Raw genomic sequence first — 27,506 nt, 5'->3', positions numbered from 1 at the left:
AAGGGCGAACCATTTGAAGCACTGAGCTAGCTGAACAGTACCGACATAAAGGTCCAAACGAGAGAAATTTGTCGTGGAGGCAGACAAAAATGTAGGGTCCCCAGTGTTGAGGCAAACTAGATCCGATTGGTGGAAGACGTCTACCAATAGTGGGCCACGCGGACAAGGATGTGGAGATCCCCAAAGCAGGTGGTGGGCATTGAAGTCCACAACCAGCAAATAGGGGGGTGGAAGCTGACCAAGAAGATGGAGATCAGCTTGTGCCATTGGTGTGGACGATGGAATGTATACAGTACAAAGAGAGAAGGTGTATCCAGAAAGGGAAAGACAGACAGCGACAGCTTGGAAGGAAGTGTTTAAGGTTCTTGTTGATCATTATCAAAGAAAGCAGCAGTGTAAGTAACAACAAATAGCAGTCTCTTGCAATTGTTTCGCTTATGTGACAATTCCTCTCTTTTTATATTTTAAGTAGCGGTAGCACGAACAAAAGCAAACCATGCCGCGAGCAGCGACAGTGTTTAAGGGGGGGGGATTGGGTGATAATGGAGAGTATCATGGAGAAGAATCAAAAGTCCTCCATGTGCTGGAGTGCCTTCAACAGAGGGGAGGTCAAATCGGATGGACTGAAAATGGGGGAGAACAAAGTGGTCGTGGGGATGCAGCTTTGTTTCCTGAAGACAGAATATGACCAGCGAGTAGGATCGTAAGAGGATCGACAATTCATCCTGATTGGCTCGAATGCCGCAGATATTCCAGTGGATAATGAACATAGGGTGAACAGAAAACTGAGGAATGTGACCAAGGTTGCCGTCAACTCAACGACTGCTCAGAGCTTCCGACCGACAGCATGGAACGGCATTCAGCCGAAGGCAGAAGATCCTGATCCACAGGTTGTTCAGGAGCAGCTCCTGCCACCAGTGATCGGCTGGTTGATCGGCCGCCAGCAGTGCGCCTCGGCGACACAGAAGACGGCCGAGGGCAGTTACCGCCAGGTGGTGCTGTAAATGAGACACGCCTTGGTGGAGAAGGAGAGAAACTGGGTTTCTTATTAGCCTTCTTAGAAACATGATGTTTAGATGAAGGAGGAACTGATGGTTGTGAAGTAGGGTACGTAAAAAATCTTCACGAGTATGCTCTTTTTTGGAAGTCTTGGTGTCTGACTTTTGGGATCGAGATTTAGCAGAACCCAATGAAGGGTGAGCCATAGAATGAGCAGGCGAAAGTGGAGAGGTTGAACGAGTGATCTTTGCGCCGGCTGATCTGATGACCATGGCTCTAAAGGTGAGATCCCAAGTCTGCATGACTGCCTCCTTTGTTGGCCGAGGAGAGGCAAGGACAGTGCTGTATTTTCCTGTCTGAGGCACAGTGGGCTTTCGACTAGCGAATAATTTTCGAGCAGCAAAGGTCGACACCTTTTCCTTCACTCTGATTTCTTGAATGAGCTTTTCGTCTTTAAAAATGGGGCAATCTCTAAAGGAAGCAGCGTGGTCACCCATACAGTTGGTGCAACGAGGGGATGGAGGTGGACAAGCACCCTCATGGGCATCCTTGCCACATATAACACATTTGGCCAGATTGGAACAGGACTGGCTGGTGTGATTGAACCGCTGACACCGATAGCAACGCGTAAAGTTTGGGATGTAAGGGGGAACGGAAATTATCTCATAGCCCACTTTGATTTTCGATGGGAGTTGAACTTTGTCAAATGTCAAGAAGACAGTGCGGGTTGGAATGATGTTCGTGTCAACCCTTTTCATCACCCTATGAACAGCCGTTACGCCTTGGTCAGACAGGTAGTGTTGAATTTCCTCATTGGACAATCCGTCGAGGCAGCGTGCATAAACGACCCCACGTGAGGAATTTAAAGTGCGGTGCGCTTCCATCCGGAAAGGGAAGGTGTGTATCAGTGAAGTACGCAGCAATTTTTGTGCCTGGAAAGCACTGACTGTTTCTAACAACAAGGTACCATTTCGTAATCTAGAACAAGACTTTACAGGACCTGCAATTGCGTCGACACCTTTCTGAATAATGAAAGGGTTGACCGTGGAGAAGTCGTGACCTTCGTCAGACCGAGAAACAACAAGGAACTGTGGCAACGATGGAAGGACTGTCTGTGGCTGAGACTCATTGAACTTACACTTGTGAGCAGACATAGTAGAAGATGAGGAAACCATTGCGGAAGTATCCCCCATGATTACCGGCGTCTCCGATGGCGCGCTCCTTCCTTGTGGGGGCCCTCTCTGAGGGCACTCCCACCTTAGGTGACTGTTCACACCTCAGGTCACACCTCCCGAGAAATGGACGGAGGGACCAATTGGCACTTTTGGAATGTATCAGCTCGGGTAATCACCCCTTCCTGGGCCTGGCCATTACCAGGGGGTACGTACGTGTCCTACCTGTCTACCCGGGGCAGGGAATTACGTGTTACCCCGTCACCGACTACGCATGGAAACGCGTGGGTCGGCCTTCAGACACGCACAGGGATGAAAAAAGACAAAGGGAAAAAACAAAGGTAAAGAAAAGAAGAGAGGTCTCAAATGCCGCAGTGGAGAAAAGGGCAAAGAGAAGAGGTAAGGAAAAGAGAAGGACAAAGGATGGATGAAGACTTGCAAGCAGAGAAAGAAAAGAATGTGTTGGATTTTCGAGCGTCCGTCTCCGGATGTAGGCACAAAACATACTCCCAGAGGGGGAGAAAGGGAAGGAAAGAGGCAGAGGCGGGGGGGGGGGGGGGGGGGGGGCGAAGATGGGGGATGGGGAAGGATGCGGAGAGGTAAGGTATGCAGCCCGGAAAGGAACGAAGGCCACATTAGCTCGGGGTCCCGTGCTCGCTACGCACGTATCCACAAGAGAGTTGTGGACCCCCTGGGGGGTAAATTTTGTCTGACCAGTAGATTTGATCAACATGCAAGTATTATGGAAATGCTTCATGAACTCAAATGGATATTCCTGGAGGGAAGACTACAGTCTTCTCATGAAACAGCATTGAGCAAATTTATAGAATGGACACTTGGGCAAGAATGATTTTACTGCCACCAACACACATTTCTTGTAAGTACCACAAAGATGAGAAAGAGAAATTAGGTCTCTTACAGAGGCATACAGAAAGTTTTTCCTCCCATGATCCATGTTTAGAGTTGAACAGGAAGGGGGATTACTAGGTATGGTACAAGGATCCCTCTGCCAAGTGCCGTATAGTGGCCTGAAGAGACAGTACCATATGTACACTACCGGCCATTAAAATTGCTACACCAAGAAGAAATTCAGATGATAAACGGGTATTCATTGGACACATATATTATACTAGAACTGACATGTGATTACATTTTCACTCAATTTGGGTGCATAGATCCTGAGAAGTCAGTACCCAGAACAACCAACTACAGCCGTAATAACGGCCTTGATACGCCTAGGCATTGAGTCAAACAGAGCTGGATGGCGTGTACCGGTACAGCTGCCCATGCAGCTTCAACACGATACCATAGTTCATTAAGGGTAGTGACCGGTGTAATATGACAAGCCAGTTGCTCAGCCACCATTGACCAGACGTTTTCAATTGGTGAGAGATCTGGGGAATAAGCTGGCCAGGGCAGCAGTCGAACATTTTCTGTATCCAGAAGGGCCGTACAGGACCTGCAACATGCGGTTAAGCATTATCCTGCTGAAATGTAGGGTTTCACAGGGATCGAATGAATGGTAGAGCCACGGGTCGTAACACATCTGAAATGTAATGTCCACTGTTCAAAATGCCGTCAGTGCGAACAAGAGGTGACCAGGACATTGGTTAGCTGGTTATGGGGTTTGATGGGGGCTAAACATCGAGGTCGTCAGTCCCCTGTTCCAAACAGACATTCTTGTAAAAGGCCTATACAGTAAAAGCGTAACCTCTGCACCCAGATGGAGGGAACACCAAAGGGTACAGAGCTAAAATGAACACCGCAATAACACAAAATGGAGGACACTTAAAAGGAGCAGAGCAAATAGTTGACTAGAGTAAAACAGACTACAGTGGTTAATAAATCAGGTAAAAGGTCAACCACTCAACTACAAATGAAGAACCTCCAGCCGGAAAGCATTGATAGAGGTACCAACACAACTTGTTACCGTAAAAGACACTATTTTGGTATCCACATCACAATTAACCCCCCCCATGAACCATGGACCTTGCCGATGGTGGGGAGGCTTGCGTGCCTCAGCGATACAGATAGCCGTACCGTAGGTGCAACCACAACGGAGGGGTATCTGTTGAGAGGCCAGACAAACGTGTGGTTCCTGAAGAGGGGCAGCAGCCTTTTCAGTAGTTGCAAGGGCAACAGTCTGGATGATTGACTGATCTGGCCTTGTAACAATAACCAAAACGGCCTTGCTGTGCTGGTACTGCGAACGGCTGAAAGCAAGGGGAAACTACAGCCGTAATTTTTCCCGAGGGCATGCAGCTTTACTGTATGATTACATGATGATGGCGTCCTCTTGGGTAAAATATTCCGGAGGTAAAATAGTCCCCCATTCGGATCTCCGGGCGGGGACTACTCAAGAGGATGTCGTTATCAGGAGAAAGAAAACTGGCGTTCTACGGATCGGAGCGTGGAATGTCAGATCCCTTAATCGGGCAGGTAGGTTAGAAAATTTAAAAAGGGAAATGGATAGGTTGAAGTTAGATATAGTGGGAATTAGTGAAGTTCGGTGGCAGGAGGAACAAGACTTCTGGTCAGGTGACTACAGGGTTATAAACACAAAATCAAATAGGGGTAATGCAGGAGTAGGTTTAATAATGAATAGGAAAATAGGAATGCGGGTAAGCTACTACAAACAGCATAGTGAACGCATTATTGTGGCCAAGATAGATACGAAGCCCACACCTACTACAGTAGTACAAGTTTATATGCCAACTAGCTCTGCAGATGACGAAGAAATTGAAGAAATGTATGATGAAATAAAAGAAATTATTCAGATTGTGAAGGGAGATGAAAATTTAATAGTCATGGGTGACTGGAATTCGAGTGTAGGAAAAGGGAGAGAAGGAAACATAGTAGGTGAATATGGATTGGGGGACAGAAATGAAAGAGGAAGCCGCCTGGTAGAATTTTGCACAGAGCACAACATAATCATAACTAACACTTGGTTTAAGAATCATGAAAGAAGGTTGTATACATGGAAGAACCCTGGAGATACTAAAAGGTATCAGATAGATTATATAATGGTAAGACAGAGATTTAGGAACCAGGTTTTAAATTGTAAGACATTTCCAGGGGCAGATGTGGACTCTGACCACAATCTATTGGTTATGACCTGTAGATTAAAACTGAAGAAACTGCAAAAAGGTGCGAATTTAAGGAGATGGGAACTGGATAAACTGAAAGAACCAGAGGTTGTACAGAGATTCAGGGAGAGCATAAGGGAGCAATTGACAGGAATAGGGGAAATAAATACAGTAGAAGAAGAATGGGTAGCTTTGAGGGATGAAGTAGTGAAGGCAGCAGAGGATCAAGTAGGTAAAAAGACGAGGGCTAGTAGAAATCCTTGGGTAACAGAAGAAATATTGAATTTAATTGATGAAAGGAGAAAATATAAAAATGCGGTAAGTGAAACAGGCAAAAAGGAATACAAACGTCTCAAAAACGAGATCGACAGGAAGTGCAAAATGGCTAAACAGGGATGGCTAGAGGACAAATGTAAGGATGTAGAGGCCTATCTCACTAGGGGTAAGATAGATACCGCCTACAGGAAAATTAAAGAGACCTTTGGAGATAAGAGAACGACTTGTATGAATATCAAGAGCTCAGATGGAAACCCAGTTCTAAGCAAAGAAGGGAAAGCAGAAAGGTGGAAGGAGTATTTAGAGGGTCTATACAAGGGCGATGTACTTGAGGACAATATTATGGAAATGGAAGAGGATGTAGATGAAGATGAAATGGGAGATACGATACTGCGTGAAGAGTTTGACAGAGCACTGAAAGACCTGAGTCGAAACAAGGCCCCCGGAGTAGACAATATTCCATTGGAACTACTGACGGCCGTGGGAGAGCCAGTCCTGACAAAACTCTACCATCTGGTGAGCAAGATGTATGAAACAGGCGAAATACCCTCAGACTTCAAGAAGAATATAATAATTCCAATCCCAAAGAAAGCAGGTGTTGACAGATGTGAAAATTACCGAACAATCAGTTTAATAAGCCACAGCTGCAAAATACTAACACGAATTCTTTACAGACGAATGGAAAAACTAGTAGAAGCCAACCTCGGGGAAGATCAGTTTGGATTCCGTAGAAACACTGGAACACGTGAGGCAATACTGACCTTACGACTTATCTTAGAAGAAAGATTAAGGAAAGGCAAACCTACGTTTCTAGCATTTGTAGACTTAGAGAAAGCTTTTGACAATGTTGACTGGAATACTCTCTTTCAAATTCTGAAGGTGGCAGGGGTAAAATACAGGGAGCGAAAGGCTATTTACAATTTGTACAGAAACCAGATGGCAGTTATAAGAGTCGAGGGACATGAAAGGGAAGCAGTGGTTGGGAAGGGAGTAAGACAGGGTTGTAGCCTCTCCCCGATGTTGTTCAATCTGTATATTGAGCAAGCAGTAAAGGAAACAAAAGAAAAATTCGGGGTAGGTATTAAAATTCATGGAGAAGAAATAAAAACTTTGAGGTTCGCCGATGACATTGTAATTCTGTCAGAGACAGCAAAGGACTTGGAAGAGCAGTTGAATGGAATGGACAGTGTCTTGAAAGGAGGATATAAGATGAACATCAACAAAAGCAAAACAAGGATAATGGAATGTAGTCTAATTAAGTCGGGTGATGCTGAGGGAATTAGATTAGGAAATGAGGCACTTAAAGTAGTAAAGGAGTTTTGCTATTTGGGGAGCAAAATAACTGATGATGGTCGAAGTAGAGAGGATATAAAATGTAGGCTGGCAATGGCAAGGAAAGCGTTTCTGAAGAAGAGAAATTTGTTATCATCCAGTATTGATTTAAGTGTCAGGAAGTCATTTCTGAAAGTATTTGTATGGAGTGTAGCCACGTATGGAAGTGAAACATGGACGATAAATAGTTTGGACAAGAAGAGAATAGAAGCTTTCGAAATGTGGTGCTACAGAAGAATGCTGAAGATTAGATGGGTAGATCACATAACTAATGAGGAAGTATTGAATAGGATTGGGGAGAAGAGAAGTTTGTGGCACAACTTGACCAGAAGAAGGGATCGGTTGGTAGGACATGTTCTGAGGCATCAAGGGATCACCAATTTAGTGTTGGAGGGCAGCGTGGAGGGTAAAAATCGTAGAGGGAGACCAAGAGATGAATACACTAAGCAGATTCAGAAGGATGTAGGTTGTAATTGGTACTGGGAGATGAAAAAGCTTGCACAGGATAGAGTAGCATGGAGAGCTGCATCAAACCAGTCTCAGGACTGAAGACCACAACAACAACAACATCACAATTAAAAGTCACTGGAGTGGGTGTAGCCTGAGAAATCATGCAAGAGCGCCCACACTAGAGTGAGTGGTAAAACCAAGCTGCACAAATAAAACGTAAAACAGAGTCAGCTATAGAGGCATCACCACCTAGAATTAAAGGAAGTGCAGCTGGTAAATTAAAGGACTGCCGCAAAGGTGCTAGAATGGGACAGACCATCAGAAGATGGACAACTGTCAGCCCTGCATCACAGCAACACTTGGGCAGGTTCTTACAGTGAAGGAGATAGCTATGGGTTAACCGCGTATGTCCAGTTCAGAGACGGTAGAGAACAACTGAGTCCCTACGCGTGCTCCTCAAGGATGAGTTCCATACCGCCGTGGACAACTTGACCATGCGGAGCTTATTTGGCCTGTTCAAGACAGACCATTCAGAGCTACAGACATTGCGGATCTTGTGATGTAGGGCTGACCGGAAGTATCTTTCCACAAGACCAAGCTCCAGGGGTGCTGAAGTGGTGGCCTGCCTTCCCAACCGATCGACACGTTTGTTTCCCGGAATGCCGATGTGGCCCGGGGTCCACACAAATGTCGCTGAACAACCACACTCTGCGAGAGCAAAAACAGCATCTTCAACACCGCGCACCAAAGGGTCTGGAGAAAAACACTGGTCGAGTGCTTGCAATCCACTCAAGGAGTCACTGCATATAACAAATGACTCCCCAGGGCAGGAGGAAAGGTGAGCGAGTGCACGATAAAGAGCAACCAGCTCCACAGTGAAAACACTGCTCCCAGAAGGCAGGGAATGCTGCTCAACATAGTCACCGTGGATGAAAGAAAACCCAGTGCCTGCATCAACCACAGAACCATTGGTGTAGACTACATCTGCATCGCGGAACGAGGGAAGAAGAGCCATGAATTCTTGACGAAGAATGGCAGGTGGAACGGAGGACTTGGAGACGCAGGACAAATCCAAGCAAAGCCACAAGTGAGGGAGGGACCAAGGAGGGGTAGAAGAAGAGCGCCGGAAGGATGGAGGAAGGGGAAAGGACTCGAGTGACGAGAGAAGGGAACGAATGCGGACCACGATCGGGAGACCCGACCTAGGCCGCCGTCGTGGGGAGGGGAGTGCAGAACACAGAAAAAGGAGCCTGCGGGTGGGTGATCGGGCAAGGCATGGACGCGGGCAGCTCCATGCAGCCGAAGGCAACTGTTGTCGGCGGAATCGTAGGGGAGGGATTCCAGCTTCTAGAAGAAGGCTAGTCACCGGACTAGTGCGGAAGGCTAGTCACCGGACTAGTGCGGAAGGCTAGTCACCGGACTACTGCGGAAGGCACCTGTTGCCAGTCTGACGCCACAACGGAGAATTGGTTCGAGGATCTGCAATGTTGAAGGTGCTGCTGAGTCACACACCACGCTCCCGTAGTCAAGATGGGACTGTGGGACTGGACTAAGGCCTTATAGAGCTGTAGGAGAGTTGTTCGTGAAGCCCCCCAAACGGTTTGGCTGAGGCAATGAAGGATGTTCAGGTACCGTCAGCAACAATGTTTAAGCTGACGAAGATGAAGTGTCCGTGTGAGCTGAGCATCAAACAGCATGCCAAGAAAGCGATGTGTCTCCTCAATACAAAGGAGTTCATTGGCAAGGTAGAGCTCTGGATGGAGGTGGACCGTTTGACGACAACAGAAATGCATCACTCGTGTCTTAGAGGCTGAGAACTGGAAACCATGCTTAGATGCCCAAAAATGTGCCTTACAGATAGCTCCCTGCAGCCGCCATTCAGCGACAATGATGCTTGGGGAACTGTAATAAAGACAACAGTCATCGGCATATAGAGAGGAACAGACCAATGAGCCCACCGCAGCCACAAGACCATTAATCACCACAAAAAAGAGGGGAACACAGAGAACTGAGCTCTGCAGGACACCATTCTCCTGAATATGAACAGAGCTAAAATATGTGCCAACTCAAACCCGAAATGAGCGACTGGAGAGGAAATTCCGTAGATAAATCGGAAGTGGACACCGTAAGCCCCATTCATGCAGCATAGCAAGGATATGATGGCACCAGGTGGTATCGTATGCCTTCTGTAGATCAAAGAAAACAGCAACTAGATGTTCTCGCCAAGTAAAAGCTGTATGAATAGCTGACTCTAGCGAGACTAAATTGTCGATTGCTGAGCGGCCCTCATGGAAGCCCCCCTGTTGCTGTGCCAGGAGGCCCCGAGCTTCAAGGATCCACATGAGCCGCCGACTCACCATCCATTCCAGGAGTTTGCACATAATGTTGGTAAGGCTGACAGGGCGATAGCTATCAACCACCAGTGGATCAGCACCAGGTCTCAGCACCGGTCTGCTAACGCTATCCTGCCAACGAGTTGCGAAAACGTCCTCCACCCAGATGCGGTTAAACAAGGTGAGTAATTCACCCTGACAGTGCGCCGAGAGATGGTGAAGAAACTGGTTGTGAATGCGATCTGGATCTGGAGATGTATCGGGGCAAACTGTAAGGGCACTTTGGAACTCCCATTCACTAAACGGGACGTTGTATCATTCCCAATGGTGGGTGCCAAATGACAACTGCGTACGCTCAGCCTGCTCTTTAACGGTGCGGAATTCTGCGCTGTAGCCAGCTGTCGCAAAACTCCGAGTGAAGTACTCGGCCAGATGTTCAGCGATGGTGATTGGGTCAGTACAAAGTGTACCCTGAAGAGAAAGGCAAGGGTCAGACGCATGAGGGCGAAAGCCAAAAATGCGCCGAACCCGCGACCACACCTGAAACGGGGTGGTGCAAGAACCTATGGTGGCAGCATATCGTTCCCAGCAGTCCTGTTTGCTCCGCTGGATTAACCGCCGAGCCCGGGCCCACAGCCGTTTAAAGGCAACCAAATTCTATAGGGAAGGATGATGCTGGTGTTGTTGCAGGGCTCGCCGGCGGTCCTGGATAGCTTCTGCAATCTCTGGTGTCCACCAAGGGACTGACTTACACCTTAGGGTACTTGAAGAGCAGGGGACAGTTGCCTCGGCAGCAGAAACAATGGCCATAGTGACCTCATCCACTGCCAAATCAATGTCAACAGGAAGCGGAGCAATGGCCATAATAGCTGATGTGTAAGCTGCCCAATCAGCTCCACGAAGAGACCATCATGGCAGCTGGTCAGTGGGTTGGGATTGAAGAAGAGAAACCAGGATAGGAAAGTGGTCGCTACCACAGAGGTCTTCGTGGACCCTCCAACTGAGGTATGGAAGAAGATCTGGGCTACTAAGAGAGAGGTCAATGGCCAAGTATGTGCCATGAGTCAAGCTAAAATATGTGGGAGCACCAGTGTTAAGGAGGCAAATGTCCTTCTGTGCCAAGAGAGCCTCAACGTTCCTACCCTGGCCCGAGATCTGGGCCCCACCCCATAAAGGGTGGTGGGCATTGAAGTCTCCCAAAAGGAGCATTGGCGGGGGGAGCTGGGCGAACAAGGCAGCTAGGTCGGCAAGAGGGACAACCTCATCTGGGGGAAGGTAGAGGGAACAGATGGTAAGCTCCATTCCTGCCCGGTTTCTAACAGCCACAGCCTCGAGAGCTGTGTGAAGTGGCACTGGGGCACTAGGAACAGTGGCAAGAACATAAACACAGGCACCGCCAGACACCCTGTCATATTCTATGCGGTTCTTATAGTAACCTCGGTAGCCACAGAGGGAGGGGGTCTGTCGAACAGGAAACCAGGTTTCCTGTAGGGCCAGACAAGTGGCAGGAAAGCAGCAGAAAAGTTGTTTCAACTCAGCAAGATGGTGGAAAAAACCACGGCAATTCTATTGCAGGTTAATGGTATCCGACTGAAGACATTAAGAAACGTGGGGGTGATAGGTCACGCCTTAGAAGTGCTCGCTGCCACCGATTGCGAAGTAGCCTTATCAACTTCCATAGGAGCTGCGGGTCGAGCAACATATAGCTCCTGAGTGGACGCTAGATGCTCCACATCACCTTCAGGTGCAGTGGTGAACTCCTTTTCCATCTCTATGTCCTTCTCCTTTTGCTTTTTCTTCTTTTTGGTAGGGTCCTATTTGTCCTTCAGTTTATCAGGCTGGGTGGGCTTTTCCGACCCAGTCTCGTGGACCGAGGAAGACCTGCAAGCCCTACGACTCTAAGGTGGTGGCTTGTTCAGCCACTGGCTGACATCTGGAGGGGCAGTAACCATGGAAGGGAGGGCACCAAGCCATCCCTTCCGCGCGTGGGGAGCCGTAGGAGGCGGGCACTTCTCCAGCTCAGAGATGGGGACTGAAGTCCCCAAAGAAGGAGGGGTTGTTACTCCCGATGTTGAAAACAGGGGAGCAATGGAAGAGGGTGTTCCCCCAACAACCAGGGGAACAGGAATAGACGGCCTGGCTGGAAGACCCACAAAAAGCGGCTGAGCTTGGGGGCTCATCACCAGGGATAGCGACATCGAAGCTGCTGCAGCATACGTCAATGAAATGTGCACAGGGTGAAGTCGGTCGTACTTGCGTTTAGTCTCTGTGTAAGTGAGCCTGTCCAAGGTCTTATATTCCATAATCTTCCGGTCTTTTTGATAAACCGCACAGTCTGACAAGCAAGGTTTGCTTGCCCCCCTGGTTGTTGGGGGAACACCCTCTTCCATTGCTCCCCTGTTTTTAACATCAGGAGTAACAACCCCTCCTCCTTTGGGTACTTCAGTCCCCACTTCTGAGCTAGAGAAGTGCCCGCCTCCTACAGCTCCCCACGTGCGGAAGGGATCGCTTGGTGCCCTCCCTTCAATGGTTACTGCCCCTCCAGATGTCAGCCAGTGGCTGAACAAGCCACCACCTTAGAGCCGTAGGGCTTGCAGGTCTTCCTCGGTTCATGAGACTGGGTCGGAAAAGCCCACCCAGCCTGATAAACCGAAGGACAAATGGGACCCTACCAAAAACTGTGCAGTTGACACAAACAGGAGGCGGTGAACACAGGACGTTGGGGTGGGAGGCACGTCCACAATCCCAACAGGTAGGGTTGGCATCACATCTCGATGACATATGCCCAAACCTCCAGCACTTAAAGCAGCACATTGGAGGAGGGACGTAAGGCTTAACATCACATCGATATATCATCACCTTGACCTTTTCGGGCAGGGTGTCACACTCAAAAGCCGAAACGAAAGCGCTCGTGGTGACCCTACTATCTTTAGGTCCCCTGAAGACACATACGAAGTGGACACCACGGCGTTACAGGTTTGCATGGAGCTCATCATCAGATTGCAACAACAGGTCAAGAGGAAAAATAAGGCCCTGAACCATATTGTGGCTCTTATGAGGCGTAATGGAGACTGCGTCACCGAGCTTGTCACAAGCAAGCAATGCCTGTATGAGGACTGCTCCAGACCTCATTTTAGACATGCAATCAACTTCTGCAAACTTGTCCTTTAAATTTTCCACAAAAAACTGAGGCTTTGTGGTCTGAAATGAGTCCCCATCTGTTCGGCTGTAAACCAGAAATTGAGGAGAATACGTCTCATGTTCCTCCCCTGGTGTGGGCAGGGAAGGGAATGACTGGGGATCATACTTTAAAGCATTGAACTTTCCTTTCTTAGAGACTCGTGCTTGCGAACCATTCGTATTTCTTTTCATGTTGGTCCCATGAGCAGCTAGGGAAAGGAATGTCCACCCAGACAGAGCCCCGCGTGCCTGGGTAAGCCTAATGGAACCGGGGGGGGGGGGGGGGGCAGCAGGTTCCCCAGAGGTTGCCCACTAGCAACTGTTCTACCGCAACAGCCATCCATCTCCTCGGCACGCAGCACACCTTGAGATTGATTTTTTTTTATAGAGGTTTATACCATCCTCGCGACCCAGGCAGTTAACCTGTACCATACAACTTTCCACCGTTGCACCTTACGGTGGTAGTTGAAGCACGCTCAGAGCTTACGGTATTGAGGACTGGTGGTGCTTCCCAGTACCCAGCTCAGGGACCCCGGAGTCGCCAAGCCCATACCCAGCAAGCCCATACCCAGCAACTAAATGCTGAGCCCCCTGAAGGTGACCGAGACGTGTAACCAGTGGCACCCTATACCATCATGCCGAGTGATACACCAGTATGGCGATGACGAATACACGCTTCCAGTGTGCTTTTACCACAATGTCGCCAAACACGGATGCAACGATCATGATGCTGTTAACATAACCTGGATTCAGCCAAAAAAATGACGTTTTGCCATTCGTGCACCCAGGTTCGTCGTTGAGTACACCACCGCAGGCGCTCCTCTCTGTGATGCAGCGTCAAAGGTAACTGCAGCCATGGTTTCCGAGCTGATAGTCCATGCTGCTGCAAACATCGTCCAACTGTTCGTGCAGATGGTTGTTTTCTTGCAAACGTCCCCATCTTTTGGCTCAGGGATCAAGACATGGCTGCACGATCCATTACATCCATGCAGATAAGATGCCTGTCATCTCGACTGCTAGTGATACGAGGCCATTGGGATCCAGCACGGCGTTCCGTATTACCCTCCTGAACCCACCAATTCCATATTCTGCTAACAGTCATTGGATATCGACCAACGCGAGCAGCAGTGTTGCGATACGATAAACCGCAATTGTGATAGGCTACAATCTGACCTTTATCAAAGTCGGAAATGTGATGGTACGCATTTCTCCTCCTTACAAGAGGCATCACAACAATGTTTCACCAGGCAAAGCCGGTCAACTGCTGTTTGTGTATGAGAAATCTGTTGGAAACTTTCCTCATGTCAGAACGTTGTAAGGGTCGCCATCGGCGCCAACCTTGTGTGAATGCTCTGAAAAGCTAATCATTTGCATATCACAGCATCTTCTTCCTGTTGGTTAAATTTCGCATCTGTAGCACATCATCTTCGTGGTGTAGCAATTTTAATGGCCAGTAGTGTAGATGTAGGTGGAAAAACTTACTGTTTTGGTATGATGGAAGGGGGAGAGGGGGAAGCAAGTTACCTTTAGTAATACATATCCATGAACTTCCATTATCACATAACATAGTGCTCAGGCTGTGCACCATACTAACTGAGGATCATTTTAACAAAACTAAAAAAATGACATCTTTTATACATATGCATTTTTTATGGAGTCTGGTACTTTAATACAAGCCCAACACAATGGATAACAGAAAATATGACAAAACTGAACATTTGCTGTTGTTAAATATGGCTGAATACAGCCAATTTTCACAAAACTCAACATCTCTATTTTGTAAGACTCCACAAAGCTCAAGTAATCCTCCTTTTATATTGCAGATTTGAAACTTTGAACATAAAATTTAAGAGCTAGATTTAACACCCTTTACATTTTCATGTGTGTATTGGTGAGTCATCATACAACAACCTAGAAAATAAACCAACTATTTCTTAATGATTGTTAGATGATAGTGTCTATATTCCCCATGATTTTCTTTCAAGTTCAATCACTGTTCCACTATAAATTAGTAGCTGTTGTGCAACATCCTTGTTGGACAATCATTATGAAGGTTTTAGAAGATTCAGAATAATCTCAAATAGTGCAAGGGGTGAAAAAAGGAAGATAAAGCAGGACCCATCAACATTGAAACAGTAACAAGTATACAGTTTCTCCTTCAAATGCAGATCTGTATGTGGACTGTAACCATTTTGTAACAGCAACAGAAACAACATGAAAAGCTGGACATTTGAGTCTGAATGACCTTATTTGTTTTAGACAGAGCCCATATATGAGTAACACAAAATTTGAACAGAAAAATTTCTTACTAGGATACATGAGAGAGAACTTGCCTAAAAGCAGCAGAGGGAAGGAAGACAATAAAAGTAACAAAGATTTGTCTCAATCTCATACTATATGGGGGAAAAAGAAGGCTGAGAGATACCTTTATGTGGCTCAACATTCAGAAAAGTGGCAGGTAAATCTGATTTTATTTACAGTCTTTTTCTTTAAAAAAAAAAAAAAAATAATTGCAGAATGAAAATAATTGTTTGAACGGATTATATTTATTTCATATACTTTTATCCACGAGTGTCCAGAGATAGACTCAGATGTATTGCAAAAAGATATATGCTGGAGGGCATACTACCTAAGGAGAATCAAGCTTGCAAGCTGCTGAAAGCGACAAAGAGTCAATACAGTACATTAAGAAGGGTATACGTAAGTATGAATGCAGATCATCTCATTACTCTGAAGCTAAGCCATAGCATCTTCTACCGGAGTTAAATCCTTAAAAGTTGCACGATAGGTAAAATTCCGAGTTGAACACAGGTTTTTAGGCTGATCACTTTGAAAGTGTAAATAGATATTCTACGAATGTTTCAGCCTGCAATTTGGAAATTCTCATACTGATAGTTGCTCAACTTTTGCACATTTTGTTGTAGAATTGAAGTTAGCTCAAGATATGGAATAATAAAAAAAATAAATTAGGAACAGGTTATAGGTTCCAAAAAGTAAGGGCAAAAAGTCTTTCCAATATTTTAAATGAAAATAAAAAAATATTTTTTATAACATCTGTTTTGACTGCCAGTAGAATCAATTCTTACCCACACTGGATATCGGAGAAGGGGAGAGGGGGCTATAAATGAAATTGAATCTGCTGTGAGAGTGAGTATTTAAATCCCTTAGAGCAATATATAATGAGCAAGAAGGTGCAGAAAATCTTAGTTTCAGGGAGACCCAGGCAAGGTTACATTCCTACAATACTGCATGAGGAACCTGTTTGGGCACCAAGGAAGACTAACATCTGGAGAATCCAGGATAACCAACCAGTATGTTTCCACTGTGGATGACCAGGACATGTTGTGTGCTATTGTCAAAAAAGGTGGCAGATATTTGATGATGCCTGAGCCAGAAAACAGCAGACCGACCTACTCCAGGACGACAAAGATGATCAAGAAGATGTGGGTGCAAGACGACGTAGGTCACCATTGCCGCAAGCTAGCTGCTTGAGAGGACGCTCCCCAACATGCTGATCAAGGTCTCCATCACTGTTTAGAAGCTCCAGCCGATCGCCTAGCTGCCACAACCTGGAAACCTGGGAGGCGAGGCCGCCAAAGAGAAAAATCCTCCACCGTTGATCACTACAAAAATGATAGGAAACTACGTCGGTATCCTCATGGATGGCCAACCAGGCCAAGCTCTTGTGGACTCTGGAGCATCATATTCAGTCATTTCAGAGAAGTACCGCTGCCAGTTGCAGAAAACCATATTCGTCAACATTAAAACATCTCTGCTGAAGGTGACTAATGGGAAATATGTAAAACCAGTAGGAAGATGTGTCATTCGTGTGGGTATAAGTGGCTGTACACAGCCCTTAGAATTCATAGTCTTACATGAGCGTAGTCACGATGTCATTCTCGGATGGGACTTTTTGAAAGCTTCTCAGGCAATTATAGATTGTGGTCACTCGAAGATTATGCTAGACGAGATGAGATACTGTGGACTGGAAGATGCTCATCCGAGTGAGATACTGTGTGTGCTGGATGAAGTGATCATTCCTGCAGTCAGCGCTGGAAAGCTAACTGTCATGTGTCATGCCATGCATCAACCTATGGATCTTGTAGTGGAATGTAAGACAAGCATACCACTGAAGAATAACTTGATCATACCAGCCTCAGTCATCTCATTTAAGAACAGATTCAGTGATTTGTAGATAGTTAACTATCACCAAAAACCGCAGATCCTTCCAAGATGCATGTGCATAGCAAATGCTGAGTCATTAATTGCCAAACAGCTGAGCATCATAGAAACCTCCCACGCAGAGTCTGTGGGCAAAATTGGCACTACCAGTACAAGACAAGATCTTCTAGCTTAACTATCACCAGATCTCACTAAGGAACAACAGAAGAAGCTACTTGCCATTCTTCAAGAGTTCTCTGAATGCTTCAATCCACAAGTGAAGAGGTAATTAGACAAATCAAAGGTGAAGCACTAGATTAGCACTGGAGACCATCAACCAATAAACCAGAGAGCATACCGTGTGTCAGAAATGGAATGTCGAATAATTCACAACGAGGTAGAGAAAAATGAAGAGTGACATCATTCAGCCTTCACAGAGCCCATGGTCGTCACCAGTAGTTTTCAACAGGAAGGAGGACGGCAGTTGGCGCTTTTGTGTCGATTGTAGGAAGCTTAATAAGGTAACTGAAAAGGGCGTTGACTCCCTGCCATTAATTGATGATGCACTAGATTGTCTGAAGGGGGCTAAGTTTTTCTCAACCATGAACATGTACTTGGGATACTGGGAAATCAAAGTAGATGAGGCTGATCATGAGAAAACTGCATTCGTCACCCAAGAGGGCCTGTATGAGTTTAAGGTAATGCTGTTTGGTTTGTGTAATGCACCAGCAACTTTTGAACGGATGATGGATAATCTTCTAAGGCACCTGAAGTGGATATTTGTCTTTGTTATTTAGATGACATAGTGTTCTCAGAGACATTTGATGAACACTTAAGAAGATGACCGAGGGCTGTTCTTAAGTGTCTCCAACAAGTCGGACTGAAACTTAATCCAAGAAAATGTTTGTTTGAGCTCACAGGTTAAATTTAAGCATGTACAATGTACATATTGACTCCATTATATTACGACTGTTTTAGTCAGTCACTCATTATTAAAGGAATTCCTCCATTACATGATACTGAGACAACAGACTCTGCATATCAGCATCTTCCTATTTTGCTTAAAATACAGTAGTTACAAGACTCAGTGCAAGGCCTGGTTAACACTATGACTAAACAAATCAAGATGCACTTGGATCAGAAGAAGGATCAAGTTATCTCACAACACCACATGCATTAAACTAAAAAATGGAGTATTTAGTGACTGATTACAAATAAATTTAGAGATGTCACTCCCATATTTTTAATGTTTCATCTACTTCAGTGTTTTAATCTAGAAAATTGTCTACCACTACCAACATTAAAAGTTGAACCCTTCTGGATATGACAAAATCAGTACCCAAGTGAATGACGATGAAAATTTTAAGCAGCCAAAGGGAGCAAAAGTTAGTTTGATCTTATAATGTTACACATATTTAGGTGTGCAGTTCAGCTGCCTAGAATTAGAATGAGATGAGGTGAATTTGTCGTGCAGCTAAACAGTAGCCAGCAGCCCCAGAGCATGGTTGGGCATGGCTGGTCCATGGCTGCTCAGTGCATGTAAGAATGCGTGCAGCATGTGACTAGAATGGGTAAAACACAGACCAGGAAGAACTTGGATGGCAGGACTGACTTAGCTGAAGAACTGACAATGCACAATGAATCAAGGAGTGTAAGAAAGTCTGACATATGGTTCTTACAAATGTGAATACATCTGTGATCTCAGGAAAATTAGGTGCATCCAATGAAGTGATAATATTTTCAATAACTTAAATACTACTGAATTTTATATTTTACACTGAATAAATACTTTCACACTGAATTGTATAATTAACAACTTTTAAGTGCTTCATGCGAGTTAAACATATGATATCTCAGATGATAGCACTGTACTATAGCTATTATCCCTGAAAGCTAAGTATCTTTATGTATCTTATTAATTAATTTGTTATGTTTATATTTCCTTTCATTATACAAATGTCAGGACATCATATCCTCCTCAGTAACACAGCAACTGAATGCAGTATCAGTGCCTCATACCTTGACATATCTGTGCAGTTATGCAACAAATATGTTGCTGTTTTTGCCAAGAGTGCTATTTAAATTAGACTACTGTGTAGTTTAGAAGTGGTCAATCACATGTGTTAGTTGACACGACCTTTGAAAAAGAAGAACAAAAACTGCTTCTATCAAGCAAACAGAAATAACTGTTTAAACAATACTTACTGAAGTTTTCTTGTCATTTAACATGAGCACAGTTTCGCAAGAATGCTTTACAAACAAACCTTTACTTATAGTTATTGTAAATGGTCTGAGTGTGACTGAATATTTATAGTGTATCTCTATTGAAATATATTTGTGTCATATTAGTTATCCCTTGGGTGTTATTGTGCAAAACTGCCATACTGATCTTTTAATTATTGTAAGCTGCTGAATATTTTATGTATTGTGATCATGAAATAGACTCAGTTTTTCGAGGGTCTTAGATGACTGTTTAGCTTGGGGATTCTGTTACCATTCTCATAATGCTCTCAATGCAACTTTATTGCATTTAATAAGGTTATTTTCTGACTGTACTTTAACTTGTTATCATAGGAACAACTTCCCTACATTTCAGATTTATTTTCTTGAACAAATATTAATCAACATAATTATCTGATGTCCTCGACATCAATTATAGATGTTATAATAGAACTCCTGTTATTAATTATTAATTTATCTTTTATGTAATATATCTGTTTATTTTATTGATTCACAGTTCTAGCCAATGCATTGACTACTGACTACAGGATCATAGCTTCAGGTTCTTGGTGCAGCTATGGGTCAATGCAGACGGAAAGTGAATTACATTACCTCTTGCTCAAGGAGAAATTATTGAAAAAGCATAACACATTTACTATCAAAATATGTTAGATGACGGTTTCATTCTTCAGTGTCTACTTCCTGTAGATAAATAGTACTTTATCATGATAAATCACTAAGAAACATACCTTGGAGCGTAGTACAGCAATCAATCTGTAGTACTCTGTCAGTTCATCGCGGACGCCAACTACAAGACTCTCGCTAATACGTCCAGCTGGTCTTGCGGCATCACAAAATTGTCTCAATTTATTGTACAGCCACCCAACCTCTGCTAAATGGAGAACTCGCTGCTTAACTGATGGAACAAGGTCCACCTGCAGAAAGAGACTTGTCAGTCTGATGCCTCTAAATTTACATAAATTTTACTTTAAAAATTAAGCTGCAAGTCACAACTTTCATTTTTCAATGCAAATAACAAAAAAACTGCATTAAATGTTGTTCACAGTGAGAGAAACATTCTGAAGTCCCTGAACTGGAGAAAATTCTGACTTTTGTGAAAGTTGTCAGCAAAGAGTCACTGAAGCATTAACCAAGTTTTCTTAACTTACATCCTGTATGATAACAACATCAGCAGGACACAGCAAGCTATCTGGCCAGAAAGAGATATGTTAACTATAAGGGAACATAGTGAGTATCAATTGAATTTCCACAGTAACTGCATCTATCACTTCATGAAGTTATTAAATATCATTTTTCACAAAATTTTCTATCCAATTACTATTATTTATTAATAGTGTGCCAGTTTGGGCATAAAACAGTCCTCTGTGCTTTCCTCTCTGGCAGATTTTTGCTTCCTGAGTGATCACCATGAAAATTTCATCTCCAACACTGAAAATGTTGAGCACCAATGAACAAAGTTGAAGAGAATTGTACAATACAATTATACAACTATGTGCTGAGAAAAGTTGTCGGGGATGGAAAAGACCCACCAGCTCAACAGCGATGTTAAAAAGTTTCTACAAAAGCAAAGAGCTTCACTGCAAATTTAAAGGTAGATAAATCATCAGACACAAACAAAAACTGAATGAAGCTAAAATTAGTGTAAGGAGAGCCATGTGTGAAGCTTTCAACAAATTCTAAAGTTAAATGATATCTACAGACATAATAGAAAATCCTAAGAAGTTTCAGTCATAAGTTAAATATGTAAACAGATCAATGCGATTTGTCCAGACACACTGCTCATAATGGCATCCAAACAGAGGATGACGTATAAGGCCAAAATATTAAATATCTTTTTCCAAAACTGTTTCACTTAGGTAGATCACACTGTAGTTCCCTCCTTTAAATCGCCACATGAATGTCAAAATGACTTAAGTTACCGTGGGATGGAAAAGGAACTGGAAGTCACTCGACAAAGGTAAGGTCACTAAACCTGGCGGAATATCAGTACAATTCTATTTAGAGTAAATTAAAGAATTTGTTTATCTTCTATAGGCAGTGTACCATAATTTGCTGGAGGAGCAAAACATTCTTAATGATTGGAAAAAAATGCAGGTCATTTCCATTTTCAAGAAGGGTCATCAAACAGACACCCAAACTGCAGGCCTTTATCCTGAAGCCAGTCTGTTGAATGCTGGAACATGTTTTATGCTCACGTATTAATGCATTCATGTAGACCAAAAATCTCCCTATAGGAATAGACATGGGTTCTAAAAACAACAAATGTGTGAAACCCAGCTCACCCTGTTTGCCCACGAGACACAAAAAGCAGTAGATACAAGTGCCAAAGTTGATGCCATCTTCCTTGAATTCCAAAAGGCATTTTATACAGTTCTGTACTAGCTTCTAATCTATAAAATACAAGCATACAGAATATCAGACCAGGTATGTGACTGGATTAAAAGGTTTCTTGAAAGCAGAACACAGCATGTTGTTCTTAATGGAGAGGAATCTTCAGATGTAAAAGTAACTTTGGGAGTACCCCAAAGTAGTGGTATTAGGTCATTACCTTTTACAATATGGTAGATTCTCTACTATCTAGCTGAATGTGGCAGAAGGTCAAGCAGAATAACAAAAAACGAGATAGGCTGGGGTGCTATAAATCCTCTCTTCCATCCCTAGCCGTGCCATTCAAAACACCCTTTTTTATGTCAAAAACCAATTTTATTAAGATTTTTTTTACTTCTTACATAACATATGCTAGTTGCAATAGTTTTTATATACACACAGCACCTTTCAAAAATGATTACAGGAAATATAAAATGAACTTCATTGTTAAGTATGAATATACAATTACACACATGTGAAAATCTGGGCCTAACAAAAATGATGAAACTTACAGGTTTGAGGTTTTAAAAATATCTGACATGATTGTTTCCCTCCCTTCACCCTCCTCCATGGTGCAATATCCCTCTACTTATGTGAACAGATGAAATTAGCTGGCATTGTTTCCTCCTGCTCACTAATTTATTGCAGCACTGCCTCAATCACTTGAACCCTTCTGAAAGTGGAATGAGATTTCTCCCATCTAAATTTGCCAAATATTTTTGTCAGTTAGGTCATCAACATCATTTGTCATCAATTGTGTGATATCATCTGCACTGACATCCTCACAACCCAGTACATTTTTCAGCAACCAATTTACATCATCGTTTCCATCTTCCACTTCACTTGCACAGATGTCTTCAAAGTTAAAATGTCCACCTTTTGAAGACATTACAAGTGATATATCTGGAATCTCTTTCCCTAATCCAGCAAACCACCTTATCACATCTAGCAAGTCAGTCCTCATCATGGTTACACAGTCTTCACTATTAACAATTGCTGATAACAATAAACAACAAACTGAGGAAGTGGTGGTGATACTACTACTTTCACATCTGAAGGATGACATGGTCCTTCAGTTGACAAAGAGCAGTCACATTTGGTGGTAAGAATAATGCTTCAATATCTCCATCTCTCAGCTTGTCACTAGCACAATGCTATTTATTTTATGCTATTTATTTTTATTTATTATGAGTGTACTGTAGAGGTGGTGATTCCCGATTTTTCAGGTTTCTGAAACCTATATGTTTCTGCAGTTTACTTATTTCTGTAAGCCTAAGCTTGTGGTAACCCTCTACATTACTGCAAGCCAGTATGGTAACTTGTTCCATACCTTTCTTTGATCTGGATGCTGCTGCTTCCTTTTTTTGAAGGAAGTGTTTTCATAAGGAGCACCTAGTAATTTAAACCACTTGTCACAACTGTGTAACTGTTCACCAGAAATTCCCTCATGATCATTTAAGTTTGACAGATAGTCTTTCAACAATGGTACAGTTTCTTTGTCAAAGGATAAAGTCACTCCACTAATTGTAAACTGGAAAATACTGAATCTCTTTTCCACTGATCCGACCATCCACCACAAGCAGTAAATTCTCAATCTTCTCCTCATATTTGCAAATTAAATTGCAATACTTTTTCATGCAATATCAGCTCAGTCATACACAAACCTTTTCCTCTTAAATATTAATGCCACAAAAATAAAGCTTCCTCAACTTCTTTGTGCTTACCTTTCAACACTGCCTTCCTTACTTTCACTCCACTTCCACTAACTTTGGAAGCACACCACTTTCCAATTTTTTTCTTTCTGTCTCTAACAGTACTACTTTCGCACCTCTAAATCCCATGGAACAGTTTTGTCTGTTACCCTAAAATCCAGTCTCATTACAGCATGTAGTTTCTGATCCATAGTCACTACAAGTTTTTTTGTTCATCACCCATTTCAGACACAAATTGAAACACAAAGGACAGCACAAAACAACACTTTAACAACACAAGCACTCTGGATACCTGATATACAACTGAAGGAACAATTAGTACAGGTTTGACAATAGAGCTGTTCTCTACATATCTTCATTGTCATTTGCGAGTGCTGGAAGATGACTTCCAAGTACCGTTTCTTGAAACGTCATTCTAGTAATTTATTCAATATTACAGTGCACTATGGATCTTCTAACCGTGACTCCATGTGGTACAAGCACAAAACAAGCATAAAACATTTCGAAAGGCCACATGGCATTGTGGCCAAAGCCCACTCACTGAAGCTTTGGAAAAGCACAATACATATGATAATTTAAGGTTGGTTTGTTGATTGGTTTAAAAGAGGGGGGGGGGGGGTGGAAGTGACCAAACTATGAGGTCATCAGTCCCTTGTTCCTAATAAAGAAATGCCACAAGTGTGATAATAAAATGGACGAGACATACCATTGTATAACACAAAACAGAAATAAAGGAAAATCCACAAGAATGAAGGAAAGGCAACGAACACTAAAAGGAACAAAAGAGGACAAGAAAACAACAGAGCCACACTAGAAACAGAAGAGAGTAAAACAAGAAAGCAGATTACAGTGGCTGGCCGACCACAAGAATAAAAAGGAAAAGCCAGCCACTCAGCACCCTAAAAGCTCTAGGGTGGAGGACACAGAGGGACAAAGGACATGCCCTAAAACCTACATAGAAGTATAAAACCCACTTGCATGGATAAAATGTAGAACTAAAGCTGCTGCTTAGGCGTCATCGCCAAACACCAAAGGTAGGGAGCTGGGAAAGTTAAAGGTCTGTCAAAGAGTGGTAAAAAATTGGGCAGTGCAGCAAGAGGTGGATGACTGTCATTTGGGAACCACAGCGACACAGAGGTGGGTCCTTATGATGGAGTAGGTAACCATGCATTAGCCATGTATGGCCAATGCAGAGACAGAAGAGGACAACTGATTCCCTGCAAGAGGACCGCATAGAAGATTTCCACACATTCATAGTCTCCTTAATGACACACAATTTGTTGTGTGTACTGTTATGCCATTCCGTCTCCCAAAGCCAGAAAACTCTGTGACATAAGACAGAACGCAGGTCATCTTCAGAGATGCCCATTTCCTGAAGCAGTTTCCTGTTTGGCCAGCCTTTTGGCAAGTTTGTCGCCTGGAATTTTGGCGTGTCCTGGGGTCCACACAAGCAGCACTAAACGATGGGACAATTCTAGGGCATTGATGGACTCCTGGATGGACGTTCACAGAGGATAGTGAAGGTAGCACTGGTCGAGAGCTTTTAGGCTGCTCAATGGGTCAGTACACAAGAAAAAATGACCTGCTAGGGCATGAGCAGATGTGCTCAAGAGCATGACATATGGCCGCCAGATCTGCAGTGAAAACACTGCAGCAATCTGGCAAGGAGTGCTGTTCAATATGTCCTTTATGAACAATCGCAAAGCCTGCACGACCCTCAGCCATTGAGCCATCGGCGAAAACCACATAAGAGCCTCTGAACATGTCGAGAATCAAGAGGAAGTGACAGTGGAGAACAGCGGGGTTAACTGAGTACTTAGGGCCATGCAAAACGTCCAGATGCAGCTGTGGCCGAGGCGTACATGGAGGCATACGTGAAAGGACTGCACGTAGAGGTGGTAAAGGGAAGGACTCCAGTTTGGAGAGAAGGGACTGCACGCGAACCACAATTGTTAGCCCCGACCTGGGCTGCTGATGAGGGAGATGGACTGCCATGGGCAGGAAAAGGAGACAGTGATTTGGATGATCAGGAGAACTACGAATGTGTGCAGCATAACTGGCGAGCAGTTGTGCATGTCAGATCTGCAATGGTGGGACCACAGTGTCCACCAGACTCATCCTGAAAGTTCCTGTTGTTAGTCTAACACCACAGTGGTGCACAGGGTCGAGTAAATGCAATGATGAGGGCGCTGCCAAACCATAAACACCACTCCCATAGTCAAGGAGGGATTGAACAAGGGCTCTATGGAGCTGCAGCAGCGTAGAGGGGTCTGCACCCCAGTTGGTGTTGCTCAGGCCGCAGAGGGCATTGAGGTGCTGCCAGAACTTCCAATTAGGCTGACGAAGATGAGGAAGCCAAGTCAATGGAGCATCGTAAACCAATCCTAAGAGTTGATATGATTCCACTGCAGTAAGTGGATCATCATGAAGGTAAAGTTATGGTTCAGGATGCCAACAGAAATGCATGACACATGTAGTCGCGACTGAAAACTGGAAGCCGTGGACTAGAGCCAATGACTATGGCTTGTTAATGGCTCCCTGTAGGTGCCACTCAGCAGCACCAGTGCTGGAGCAGCAGTGCAAAATGCAGAAATCGTCTGCATACAGAGATGGTGAGACTGAAGGCCCTACAGCTGCTGCTAGACCATTAATGGTCACTAAAAAGAGATAGAAACTCAATACATAACCCTGCAGGATGCTATTCTCCTGGATATGGGGGGAACTATGGGATGCACCAACTTGGACAGGGAAAGTACAAAGTTACAGGAAGTTTTGGATAAAAATCGGGATCAAGCCCTGGAGACCCCACTCACACAATGTGACAAGGATACGATGTCACCAGGTCATGTCGTATACTTTATGTAAGTAAAAAAGGCTGGCAACCAGATATTGGCGTCTGGAAAAGGGTGTTCGGGTGGCAGACTCACGGGATAACAGATTGTAGAGTGACCCTGGCAGAAGCTGCCCTGACATGAAGCCAGGAGGCTGCGTGACTGCAGGGCCCAACTCAACCGCTGACACACCATACATTCAAGTAGCTTCCAAAGAATGTTGGTGAGGCTAATGAGCCGATAGCTATCCACATCCAGCAGGTTCTAACCGCGTTTGAGCACCGGAATGACGGTGCTCTCACGGCATTGCGATGGAAAGACGCCATTGCACCAGATCCGGTTGAAGATGACAAGGAGATGCCGCTTGTAGTTAGATGAGAGATGTTTAATCATATGACTGTGGATCCGACCTGGCCCAGGAGCTGTGTTGGGGCAATGTGTAAGGGCACTGAGGAGTTCCCACTCTGTAGATGGGACGTTATAGGGTTCACTGTGGCATGTAGCAAAGGAGAGGACTTTCCTTTCCATCCACCATTTGAGTGTGTGCAAGGCTGGGTGGTAGTTCTCTGATGCAGAGGCTCGAGCATAGTGCTCAGCAAAATGCTCAGCAATCGTGTTGCATCTGTAGATAACACAACGTTTATGTGAACACAGAGAACACCTGTTGGGGTCTGGTACCCAAAACCTCAATTTGATCTTTGCCCAGAATTGGGGAGGTGATGTATGGTACCCAATGGTCGACACGTATCTCTCTCTTTAAAGGCTATGAGGTGCCCCAGGGAAGGGTGCCACTTAGGATACTGTAGAGAATGCCGACGCTCCTTAATTGCCACAGCGACTTCCAGCAACCACCTAGGGACTGTCCTTCGTCGGGGGCACCCTAAAGAGCGAGGGATCGCGTTTTTAGTCGGTGTAACGATTGTTGTGGTCACCTGCTCAACCAACACATCGATGTTACCATGCGGGGGAGAGTCAATGGTGACTGTAGAGCTGAAAGTTTCCCAGACTGACTTGTTAAAGCCTATCTGGACAGGCGTCCATGGGCCTGACACCGAGGCAGCGACAGGAAGATGGGGAAGTGGTCACTGCCACACAGGTCGTCATGCGCTCTCCAGTGGATAGATGGGAGAAATCCTGGGATGCAAATGGACAAATCAATGGCCGAGTAACTACCATGAGCCACACTGAAATGTGTGGCGGCCCCAGTATTTAAGAGGCAGAGGTCAAACTGAGGCAGGAAAGTTTCGACATCTATGCCTCGGCCAGTAAGCAAGGTGCCACCCCACAAGGGGATATGGTCGTTAAAATCTCCCATACGGAGGAAGTGTTTAGGTAGTTAATCAATCAGTGCAGCTAATACATGGAG

At 44.4% G+C, this 27,506-nt stretch overlaps 1 protein-coding gene across 1 annotated transcript in view; it reads right to left on the bottom strand.

Annotated features, from left to right (window-relative positions):
- Window positions 1-27,506, bottom strand: part of LOC124556300 (gamma-tubulin complex component 3-like) — a 249,300-nt gene that overhangs the window by 148,913 nt on the left and 72,881 nt on the right. The window contains exon 3 of the mRNA XM_047130275.1: window positions 19,959-20,144. Coding sequence (XP_046986231.1) covers window positions 19,959-20,144 — 186 coding nt within the window. The remainder of the gene's footprint in view (window positions 1-19,958; window positions 20,145-27,506) is intronic.

Source organism: Schistocerca americana, chromosome X (genome assembly GCF_021461395.2).
Source record: "Schistocerca americana isolate TAMUIC-IGC-003095 chromosome X, iqSchAmer2.1, whole genome shotgun sequence".
NCBI lineage: Eukaryota > Metazoa > Arthropoda > Insecta > Orthoptera > Acrididae > Schistocerca > Schistocerca americana.
Note: the sequence above shows the minus strand (reverse complement) of the source record. Positions and strands in the feature narration are given on the sequence as shown.